This window comes from Falco biarmicus, chromosome 4 (assembly GCF_023638135.1).
Source record: "Falco biarmicus isolate bFalBia1 chromosome 4, bFalBia1.pri, whole genome shotgun sequence".
Classification (NCBI taxonomy): Eukaryota; Metazoa; Chordata; class Aves; order Falconiformes; family Falconidae; genus Falco; species Falco biarmicus.
In genome coordinates, this window is record NC_079291.1 from 102,048,542 (window position 1) to 102,060,758 (window position 12,217).

General features: G+C 49.7%; 1 protein-coding gene across 1 annotated transcript; it reads right to left on the reverse strand.

The window, feature by feature from the left end:
- Window positions 1-263: 263 nt before the first annotated feature.
- On the reverse strand, window positions 264-926 carry DNAJB8 (DnaJ heat shock protein family (Hsp40) member B8). Its single transcript, XM_056335104.1, is given in 1 exon segment — window positions 264-926. A coding segment is annotated over 1 exon segment (663 nt).
- Window positions 927-12,217: the final 11,291 nt, after the last annotated feature.

Genomic DNA, 12,217 nt, shown 5'->3' on the forward strand with positions numbered 1-12,217 from the left:
AAGGTTGCTTTCACATATATCTACTATACCTATTTAGTGAACAAGCACTATCTATCACTTGCACAGAGTTACTAGGGTCCCACTCCTCAGTTTAATGCAACTCCATATCTTTAGCTGTAAAGTATTTGTTCCCAACCACTGAGAAGTCTGCATTGGCTGCGTCATGGACTTAGCATTTATTAATACTGCTTGTAGTAGATCCTGTCCATTGAGCTATGAAAGCATGTCCCACAGCTTGCACTTCATGCTTGTTCTGGGGTACATTATATCTTCAGGTGGTCTCTCCCATTTATTGTCACAGACCTCATCTGGCCGTCTTCTTCCATACCTATTCTCTCCTGCCTGTTCTCAATGATTTTCCCGATGGTGATCCTCTTGCCATTGATCGCTTCAGTAATAGTTAACGCTGATCTGACACCGTGCAGCCCAGCTGTGCCCTCAGCAAAGGAGGAGGTGGGCTGCTTGCTGGGGCTGAACAAATTCCATGGCATAAATGACTCCATAAAGTCAGAAAACAGGCTGGAGCTTCTTCCTCTTCCAATTGTCCTGTGCCAGTTCTCGCCATTGTTTCTGATGTTGCCGAAGGGGTCCCAGAAAACATGTACAAAGGGATCCATCCCTCTAAAGATCTCCTTGAAGTCATGGAATACATAGGGGGAATCAAAGGAACTTTCATGACCCGCTGTGGCACTTCTTTCTCTGTGGGATCTGCTCTTTTTAAGAGACCTGTCATAGAGCAATCATTTCTGAGGGTCAGGCAAAACCTTGTATGCCTCACCAACTGCTTTGAATTTCTTTTCAGCTTCTTCCCTGTTGCTGGGATTCTTATCAGGATGCCATTTCAGTGCCAGTTTGTGGTAGGATTTCTTAACATCATCCTGTGAGGCACTTTTTTGCAGTCCAAGGACTTTGTAATAATCCACCATTGCAAAGGAAAGGTGGTGCTGTTTGGAAGATGCCTGGTACCTCTCTCCCACCAAGGATGTGAAGCCCAGGGATGACCAGTATGCAGGGACTCCTGGACACCTGCTGTGGCTGCGCTCCTGAGGCATGAGTAGATGTTCACTTCATCCCTTGATCTGCTCCATCCTTTTGCATCGTGAGGCCCCAGAGTGCTGCTTGGCCACTGTTTGCTCACAAACGGTGGGTGAGATTGTGAGCTGGTGTAGTGCTGATGTTACATATGACTTTGTCAGATTACTTTTTTGCCTGTACCTGCCCAAAAATGGGATTCTCAGATGCTCTCTGTGGTTTCATGTGCAGTCCACGGAAGTGTGGTATAGGGAGGTCATATTTCTCTGTTGGGGCATAATACCCTATAGGAACAGCTATAGGAAAGCTGTTTGCAGCTTGGCTACCCACAGTTTGTGGAGAGCATTGACAAATTGGAAAAGGCTCAGGGAAGAGTCGTAAAATACGGTTAAAGTTTGGAAAATATGTTCTGGAATGAGGTAGTCGGGGAAGGTATCTTGGTATTAAGAGGAAGTTCAATGCCAGCTTCATCATAGTCTGTAAGAACCTGCATGGGAACAGCAATTCAGTGGCACAGGGATCTCCAGGCTCCCAGACAAAGCAGTTGGAAGGTGGCATTGGCCAAATTTAAACTCAAAATACATTGCACGTCCTTCATTATGAAGGTAATGAACCATTAGAACCTCCTCATGTGGCCATTTTCAAACCCAGGGTGGGCCTTTTTCCTAAAATCGTGATCAGATGACCATCATGATCTCTTTTGAATTTATAGCCAAACCTAACACTTCCAGAAGAGCTTAGCTCTCATGTTGGTACCAAATTAAATGCCCAGAATGAAGCTCATTAGCTGCCTTAGCCTCTTTTCCACATGCTTGTTTTGATAATCTGTCCCAAGGTGTATGCATGTGCAATAGGGATGCCCCATGAACTACATACAGACAAGTTCAGCTTTAGGAGTTGAACTTAGACGATAGTTTGGGGCTATCCTGCATCTGTTTCTGTTCCCTGGATTTGCAATTCCTGTTTGGAAATGCAATATCCTTACAGAGAACCATTGCATGAAGGAGGTCTCCAAGGGAGTGCCGGCAAGGAGAACTCATCTGTGTGTTACACAGCATCGTAAACACCTACTAATAGCAGCGTGTGTTGCAGATCACTGCCCTCATCTCCATTATCCCACATTATGGGAAGGAGTCAAGAGCTGGCCAGACCAAAGACCATATGCACAGCATACGAGCTGACTGCTGTCCTAACCTACATCGTACGTGTGGGGCCCAGAAGCCAAGGGGCTGCCACGTCAGCCCGTAGAAAGCGATGTGACAGAGGAAGGATGAAAGGCAATTGAGCTGACGTGTTGGGGAAGGGCTTTGTTTTGCTGGTTTTCTCACTGGTCAGCGATGGGTCAGTAGTATGGAGGTACTTGGCATGCTCCTGCAATAAAAGTTACTGTAAGGCACCACGGCACTGGTCTGGAGGCTGGAGATGAAGGGGGTGCAAAGGACCTCTTGGTCCCGTGGGTTCACCTTTCTGGGGAGATCTTTGCTTTTCTTCTTTTTGCACAGAGGAGGTCTTCTTAACTACAGGGTGGTTGTGCCACGTGAATTATTTTTCTGCTGGGTGTTGTTTGTACTGTAGCAATGGCAAAAGTTCATCTGGACCCAACAGCAAGCTTCTGCTGCCCGTTTGAACTCAGAGGGCTCGTCACCCTCCCAGTGCATCCCAAAGTGCTCTTCGGCACTGAGGGGCTTCATGGCTCACTCACACGGTAGTGCCTTGCTTGAAATCTTCACCAAGGGGGCTCATTTACTTGGGCTAGTGTTTTTTAGGATTGTGCATTGGACTTGAGGATATCCAAGCTTACCACCCACAAGCCCGTGAAAGGTGCCATCAGCTCCTAGCCACTGTCAGCACCGTCCATTTTCAGATGCTTAGCAAAAATTTCAAGACCAATTGCTCTTCCTACTCTCTGTCACCCAGAAGGGAAAACAGGACATCAGAAAAGCCTGTTGGAGGGTGCCAGGCCACTTATCTACAGCAGGGAGTAGGGCTGTGCATGGAAGGAAGGAGGTGGCTCTGCCCTGTGCTGTCGCTTTGCAAAGCATCTCCTCCCGTACTTGCTTTTGATGATGAAAGCCCATCTCAGGCTGGCTGGCGCACTGGATTATCTGTCTTGGATTTAGTGTGTCCTACCCATCTGAAAAGTAGGGAGTGTTTTGCTCCTGTCATCCCCAAATGGAGGACGCTCACTGCCTGTCTGTCTGCTGCCTGCAGCAGGCGTCAGAGATTAGCAGCCATTCAAGAAAGGCCACTGCTGTGAGCCAAAAGGGTTTCAAGAAAAAAAGAAAGGGTCGAGGAGAGGCAGGGAGAAAGGGAAGTGAGAGAGACATGCACACATCAAGTAACTAGACCCAAACTAGCCTGGCAGTCCCATCCCTAGAAACCAAGGCTTTGAAATGAGAAATGTTTTTCGTATCTTAAATCTCAAGTACAAACAATAAAAACCAGCCCAGACTGTGTTCTTTGAAGAGAAAGTACGAGTGACCTGAACACTGGTTATCAGCAGCGTCATTAAGATAAACCCTTAACATGATTTAAAGCATCCGAAACTGAAGGCAGCACTTTCAGATACTAACAAAATGGTCTGACATTGGGGATGAAAATCAATAGTAATCTGATGTCACTAAAAATACTCAAAAGTGTCCCATGGCTGATGGAGGTGAGATTAGTGTAAATATTTGTATTCTAATCAGTGGCACGCGAGGGCTGGAGGCGGCCTTTCTGTCTATTTAATTAATGGAGTAGCTTTTTAAAAGGATCCTAATCATATGTGATTGTATCTGCTTATCAACATTTTTGCTAATTAGATGATATGGAGGCAGTCACTCTGCTAATTCCCTCATCCAAACAGCATATCCTGCACAGATAAAGTACAGTCTCTTTTTAATAAGAAACAATCATGAGACAGACTAACCTTAATGGTGCTTATTATCCGAGGATCTTTGGGATTTTCTCTTCTACCCACCCCCTCCTTCCTTTTCCTTCATTCACTGCTTCAGTATGCCAAATGGATGCGGATGCAGCAGTCCCTGTTCCCCTCAGTCCCCCACTTCAGGCACCACCATGTCCAGCCTGCTCTTCCCTTCCAGCCAGGCATCAGGTCTGCAAGGGCAGGGGTTGTCAGCCAGGTCAGGATGGGAAGCAAAACATGGAACACGAAGTAGTAAAATGCCCCGAGCTTTTGGTCACCATGACCACAGGTGACCCCAAGCTTGCAGCCCCAATCCCTGACCTTGCTTTTGGCTCCCCAATGCACCCTGGTCCAGAAAGGAGTGAGCATCTCCAAGTTGTGACAACTTTATATTATTATTAATAATTTTTATTATTATTATTGTTGTTGTTATTATTATATTGGATATTAGGAAAACTTTCTTCACTGAAAGAGTTATCAAGCATTGGAACAGGTTGCCCAGGGAAGTGGTTGAGTTACCCATTCCTGGAGGTATTTAAAAGAGGTGTAGACGTGGCACTTAGGGATACGGTTAGTGGTGGGCTTGGTAGCGTTAGGTTTGTGGTTGGACGCGATGATCTTCAAGGCCTTTTCCAACCTAAATAATTATTATTATTGCTGTTGGGGATTTTTTTTTCTTTCTTCTGTTTTAAAAAGGTCTGAGGGCAGAGGGAGTCTACACGAGTGGTTTCTCACCAGCCCTGTAGATCCTGTGACAAGGCCAGGGTCCTTTTATCTAAACCAATATAAGCTGGAGACATTTGTTCCAAGTCCTTTGGCTATCTAAACAAACATGGGTTGCGCTTCACTCCACCAGTCAAACTGTCATCGGCTTCCTCCCCCTGAGGCAGCCCCATCGGAGGGGACACTGCACTCGCTCTCAGGGGATGGGCGCTTTGGGCTGACCTCCTGCTGGGGGAGCATCTGCCTGACTTCATAAGAAGGTTGAAAACTAAACAGAAAATTTGCCCCAAAGAATGCCTCCTTACCTCCCAAAATATAAAAGCATCATGATAAGGAGAAGCCGTCCCAAATGGGTGTGGGTGCCACCCCAAGAACCTCTGGGTGGACCAGAGGCAGCTGCCGGGGGGTGGGGGTGGTGGTGGTGGGGGTGATAGGTGCCTGGTGTTTAGTTTTGGGATGTCAGGAGTTTGCCTGCTGTTGTTGCAGCTGTGAATGTTGAGCAGAGAAGGCTTAACTGACATGGATCCCTGCCTCCACGGGCAGGAGGGAGGGTCAGTGTGTCCCATGCATTGATCCCATGTGTTGGGCTCAGCATGGAGGTTAGCTGAGACTTGGGAGATGGGGTGGCTCTGGGGAGGGCTGGCTGGGAGGGACCCCCAGAGGCTGGGAGACATTGCTGAAGGAGGACCCAGATTCCTAAGCCTGCATCCAGCTTTTCTGAGCCTCAGGCTGGGGTTTGAGTCTAAACCGAGGTTCAGACAAGAAGACAACCAGCTTCTAGGTGGTGGTGAGGGGCAAGAACGCCATGAAACCGCTCTTTTTTGAGGTAAGAAGCCAAAGAGGAGGCCTGATCCTACTTAGTGGAGTCAAGGGTGGGCCTAATATTTTTTTTTTTTTATGTTAGATCATGCCCTATGCCCAGTCTTGGAAAGCCCAAATGGTGCTGTAACTTGCGTCCATGGACTCTGACTCCAGCAGAATTCAGGGCACTTTGATTTCATTGCCTGGGTCATCTCCATCTGCGCTATCCTCCTCCAGGCATGGCGATGCTGAGGTTGTAGTCAGCAACACAGTTGGCCGGTCCTTCTACTATTCCTCCTTTTTCGCACAGTCCCTGACCATCCTTCCTCTCCGTGCTATGTGCAGGAATTAATTCAATATTGACCACTTTCCCAGAGTGGTTTCCCGTTGCCAGTTCCATGACTGAGGGCTACAACTTGAAAAGAGGAGGGACTTCTGGGCCAAGGATTGCATTGCAAGCCGTTGAGTCCTGGGGCTTAATGAGGCACTGCTTATCAGCGAGCGTGCTTATCTGGAGCCTGCCGACAGTGTACCTGCTCCAGCCCCATCGTGAGCGAACATGTTTTACCACCCAGTTGCAGGGAGCCGGCAGCACGCATGCGGTCAGATGGCACGGTTCAGCTGATGCGTGGTAACTCATGAAGCTGCAGCAACTTTATCACTTCACAACATCCATACATAGCCACAGCCTTGAATCTTCTCAGGGGAAGAAAGGATGATGAGTTACTGTCCTGGGATTTTCTCTCTGTCTCCAGTCAGTGGGAAGTGGTATGTGGAACATTCATTTAATAAACCAGAGGGGAAAAGCTGTAGATCAGCTTCTCATTATTCCAGTGCTGGCTCACGCCATCGCTTGGGTTTGTGCCTGACAGTTCAGTGTGTTATTTGAGGCCACTCAAGCATTCTGCAGAAATGATGCCACCCTCTTCTGAAAGCATGGGGTTCATCCAAACAGGGAGGCCTGCCTCTATTAGTAGGTTTATCAGTGCTAACTTCATCTCAGTTTTAGGGCTCAGTTTGCAAAGGAGGTGCCCACTTTGGAGATCGGTTCCTGTTGAGAGCCACTGCCCCAGCAGGAAAACCTGGAGATGGTTCTTCTCATGTGGACCTCTGAAGTAAAGCAACTCTAGATGGGTAAAAAAGCACTGGTGGGGCTGGTTTGCTGAGGAAGGGGGGAGTCTAAGTGGTACAAAACTTAGGTGAGGGTCCTGGTGATGTGCATGTAGACCGAACCCCTCTGATTAAAAGAAGCAGCATCTTGCTCTGGAAGGTAGGAGGGATTGTAGGGACCACTGTAAGTGATTGTCCCTAGTATTTGCTAGTGTGTTATACCTACATCCAAGAAGGGGCATGGCTGGGCAATCAAGGTAGCAGGTGGGGGACTGATGAATTACAAATTACTTTTCTGGGAGTGAGGAACTGAGGAAGACCCCACATTGAAGCCACCAGGACGAATGTCCTGGTCCTGCCTATGGGCACCTTGTATGTGGGGCTGCCAGGAAGAGTGAAGTTTCCACACTGCCTTGGCAAAGGTTTGGTCTGAGTTTATTGCTGAGATTAAAAGACTGGACAATATAAATTGTAAATGTTATGACTTAAGAGCTCATAAATTCAGTATACAGCCCCATTTCAGAAAGCGTGTGCGCAGTGCAGCCGTGCTGCCTTGGATTCACGAGTTGCCCATGCCCCTGTTGCTCAAACCCAACTCTCCAAAGAGCCCTTCTGCCCTGCCCTGGCTCCTGAGAAGATGCATGTGTGTGTGTGTGCACAGACGGTCAGAAACACAAAACCATACTGCCCAGGGATGCCATCCTTTCTGTGCACGCTGGTTTTGCTGTTTATGTACAGACATGGATTCCTTGCCACTGCTTCAGCCCAGAAAGCAGTGGTAGTGCTGGAGTAGTATTTGCCCATATCTATCTGCAGCAACAGAGCAGGTAGAGGTCTTGAAGATGATGTTGCATTCTCCAGGAGGAGGGACAGTCCCCCCTAGCTGGCGAGCTATCTTTGTTTACCTGGGCTCCAAGTGTCGTCGCTTGGGGCTTGCAAAGGAGCTTTATGGTCTTACACATGTTCCTGTGTGCAGGCAGCTTGAACTGCCTGGGTGAACTGGTCACACACAGTCAGTGGAAGCAGCATTGTCTCTGAGCTGTGGTGGAGACTGCCAGAGTGGGAATGATGGAGCTTTTGACTAATGTACAAGTCCCTCCCCAGGTTTTGCTGTTACCCTGCTTGTGTCCCCCACCCTGGAGCTGGATGGCCCCTGTGAGCAGAAGGCTGACGAAAGCTTTTCAGAGGAGTGGTTAACATGCCGGGCAGTTTCTGGGGTGAGTTATGATGAGGTTTCTACATTTGGGTCATGGCTGTCACTGAGTTTGTCCAGTAAAAAGTTCCTTAAGTAAATGGGTTAGATGTAAGCATCTTTGACATCATGTGCTTTTTCCTCTTTTCCTGAAAGATGGAGAGGTGAAACTAGCCTACTCTTAGGATTGGTCCATCCCATGCCAAGGATGTAGGTTTTGGTCTGGGAACCCTAACTGAAGCCAACAGGGGAATGCAGCACCCAGTGCCAACCTACTGTCCTGCTAGGAGCAGAGCTTATGACACTGTCTGAGTAGGGGCAGCTGGGGACAAATCCTGGGGGGACACCAGAAGATGCCATGGAATGCCCTTCTCCTCAGTCAAGTGGACCAGCATGCAATACGCATGGAATGGATGGGCTTGGCAGGTGGTTGCCATAGACCTTGTAGCTCCCTGTCCTTGCGCAAGCACGCAGGGGTCAGCGCTTGGGGCAGGCTGTGCTCTGGCTGGTGCCGGGTAAGCCCCAACCTGCTTTTCAGAAGACAGAGCCCTGCAGCCCCCTGTGCACAGGCCCCAGCTGCGAAGGGATGCGTGAGTCAGCGCCGAGCGCTCCCTGGGGTGCCAGGGTTTGTTTTTGGGGTCCAGCACAGGGGACGATGGCAGCACTTGCAAAAATCCACACCAGCCTCTCCCAACAAAACCAAGTCCCCGAGCTCCTGCCAAATTTCTCTGAAAAAAGTGGCTCAGGCCTCCTAGATGGCACGCTCGAGGTTTCCCCTCTCCCAAGGTCCAAGCCTTGACAAGGCAGTTTCAGCAGTGTTTTGGCTCAGAGGTGGCTGTGCAGCACTAGTCCTTTGGAGCAGTATAGGTGCTGAGGGTCGCATTGGATGTACAGCTGGCATTTGCTCATTTTGGAGACCTTTTACCAAATGAGCAACAAGAAAGGAGGTTATATTTTTGAAATCATTTTTAATTACTGTAAAACCCACATTCTTGCTGGTTTGTTTTTCAATCGGACTTGCAGTAAATGTGTCATTAACGTCACAAGAGCACGTGTGAACGTAGGGCTGCGCGTGCAGGTTCACGCGTGCATGGCTGGGCAGGCAAGGCTTGGGGTCCCTGCCTAGAGGCACGGTCCTGCCTGAGCAGACTCAGGAACACACTGCATACGCGGGCCAAACCATGCTGCGTTTTCCTATCCTGGCTGAAGTCTATTTGGCAGCGTTCTGGTCTGATGGAACCATCTTCCCTTGCTTCCCTCCACCCAAACCCTGGAAAACTTTGCAAATTCACCTGAAATGTTTGCCATTCCTCAGCACCGTGTTTGTGTGACCCACCATAACTGCCCTTTCCCGGGACTTGGTTCTGAATGTGGAGTAGAGATAACGTTTAACAGGCAAGACCAGATTAAAAGGAGATAAAGGGAATAAGGGGAGGGGGGGCGGGAAGGGAAAGGAGGGAAGGGAGGAGGAATGCAGAGGTATGTGGCTGCATGTTGTACTCTGTTTATGCATAAACAGGCACGCTTATCGATATCCAGATGTAAGCATGTGTGCGGGGTAATATCTCCTGAAACAATAGGCGCTACTCGACGTGGGGAGTGCTGCTGGAGCCTCCCCATCAGATGCTGCCGTGTTATCAGGTTGCAGCAGGCGTTCCCATCTAATGGGGGATCTGAGCCCCGCCAGCTGCACCCGGGGCTTTCAAAGCCTCTCCTCCAGCCTTCAGCCTGCTTTGGCTCTCCGAGGAGGGAGGGCAAGAGGGGACAAAAGGGGCCAAGCATCTCCAGAAGCAATACTTGGTGCACCTGGCTGCCCAGCTTCACACCTCGGCAGGGATGCAGGAGCTGGTGTGGCCACCATGCGTCCGTGGGGCTGGCAGCAGGGTGACACCGAGGACCCAGCCAGCCCTTGCCAGGAGGGGAGATCCCAGCCCGCAGCAAAGCACCCGCTTTGTTCAGTGCGGGACAGATAATGTCAGAGGGGCCACAGCAGCCATTTCACCCCCATCCCCTGCGCTGTGGCAGGACCAGGAGCCAGCCCTGGGGGCAGCGCTGGCAGCCAGGGGCCTTTTCTCTTATTTTCTTCTGTGCTTTTAAGGAAGACTCCAAGAGCAAAAAAAAGCTTACAAAACCTTCTTCCCCCCTGCCTCTCCCTAGCACCAAAAATGCAATGACCACTAATTTTACATGGCTTATAACTGCAAATAGCTCTGGAACTAATTAATTTGACAGTGCGGCGGCTGCCTGTCTTTTTCACCAAAATCAATTAAGGAAACGCACATTTCCCCTTCTCCTCCCTCCCCTCCCCGCACCGCTTTGCAGCGAGGCAGAGGGGAGAAGGGGCAGTGAGGACCAGGCACTGCTTTCCCAGGGCTCCCGGGGGGGTCGGGGTGGGGAGCCGAGCGCAGGAGCACAGCGAAAGGGGATTAACAAGGTGGAGGGAGAGACGCTGCTGCTTCTGCACAAGAGGAGCGGGGATGCTCCCCAGGGACGGGTGGCGGTGGGAAAGCTTGATTGCCACACGCAGCCACGCTGTGCTGCGTTCCTCCCTCCCTCTGTCCCAGCTCCCTGAAGACCCCCATGAATTGTCATTCCTTGCTGGTGCAGGGGGGGATTTGGCTGCCGGGCTCTCGAAGCATTTTTTATTTGCATGGCTAATGAGCCCCTCCAGAAGGGGCTGCAAGGGAGGCAGGTGGGAATTTCGGCACTGTTTGCTTGCCAAGCGAGGGCAGAGGTGTGTGTTAAGAAAGAATCAGCGAGGAATTTAGGGAAGCAAATTTTGCATTTGCGAGAGGCAGTGGTAGAAATTGGAGAGGAGTCTCACGCCATTTTTAAGGCTCCTGGCCTTGGAGGTTTAAAACCACGGCCAGGGAGTGATGGCGAGGAGCGTGCTGGAGGGGTCTGCTGCTCCCTTCTGCTCTAGGCTGGATGCAGGGCAGGAGGGTCTGAGCTGGGGGGTGTTGTATCAGCATCACACTGCTTCCCAAAATATCCAGCAAGAACAGGACCCCGCTCTGCGCTTGTTCTTCTGGTTCTACTTCCAGGTGGAAATGAGAGCCAGGTCTGGGGGAAATGGGTTGGCTGATGCCAGAGCTGTGTGATCATCCAGGTCCCCAAAAACACCCTTTTCAGGGAATGGGAGACAACCATCCTCAGGACACGGTGTCAAGACACCTGGCCAAGCTGGGTAAAACCTCCTGAGCGTTATTTCTGTAAATGCCTCCATTTGGTCCATATCGCCTCCTCCAATCTCTATTGAAATGCCCTTCTATTAATAAATAACTCCATTCTCCATTACCCCATCTCCACAGCTCACGTTGAAGTAACTGGGAATTTGGGTTTGGTTTTTATAGCCATTAGAAATAGATTTTATCTTTATTAAGGGCTTTCTCTCCACCTCCCCAACCTTTGCTCCATTGCACCAAGCACGGCAGCAGCTGGAGCGGAGGAAGCAGGTTCCTGGGCTGAGCTCAGCACAAGGAGAGGAAGGAGAACATCTCCCTTGTTTCAGCCAGGGCAGAAGGGGTTTTGAAGGGCCAGGTTCTTCCCTGTGCGTTGGTGGCCTGTGAGTACATCTCTATAGCATGGCGTAAAGAAAGAGAAAACAAGGGAGAAATTTTGAATGAAGAATATTTAAGAAATCATGTATCTGGAAGACTTAGTTTTCAGGCGTTTGTTTATTTTTTTCTTTGTGAGGGTAGATATCTGGCTTGGGAAATACCTATAAGGAAACCTCCCTGAATGCAGTCATGATGCTGAGCGACCACATGAATTTGGGGAAGATTTTCTTTTTTTAACTGTGGCTTGTAAACATTCCCTGGAAAATATTTGAGTTTTGAAGTGCATTGGTTGGTCGTGATTGGGCAGGGAAGTCACAGGGCAGCATTTTTATCCCTGGGTTGGATGGCAGCAGTTTCTGGCAGGGAAATCAGTGCATGTAAATTAGAATTGTGGTTTCCATGAATGCTATCATATATGGGTTGGAAGCTGATTTTCCAAGAGCAATCGTGCCAGGAAAACTTGTGCTCTCACATAGCCCCAGGCAGCAAACACAAGTGACACAAACATGGTGAGGGTGAGTTCATTTACAACTGTGACTGTTCAAAAAGTATTTCTAAAATTTGCCTTCCCTGCTGTTCCTCCCCTGTCCCCCCTTCCTCCTCCCCTTCCAGCTATGCCGGAGTGAGCTAGGAGGTTTGGTATCCAGCCTTACGCAGCGGCTGGTGCTCGGCTGGCGGGATGGGCGCTGAGGCCGGCGTGCACCTGGGCGCAGGTAAGGCTCTGGCAGGGTGGGGACTGGATTCCTTCCCGGCCCCTCTCGGCAAACAGCTCCTGCCCTGGAGCCCTGCGTTCCTCTGCCCTTATCTCCCTGTGCAAGGCAAAGCTATAAATGTTATTGGCCATGAAGTTATTCATCCCCTTCAAAGTTACACATATGCAAAATAGGCTCC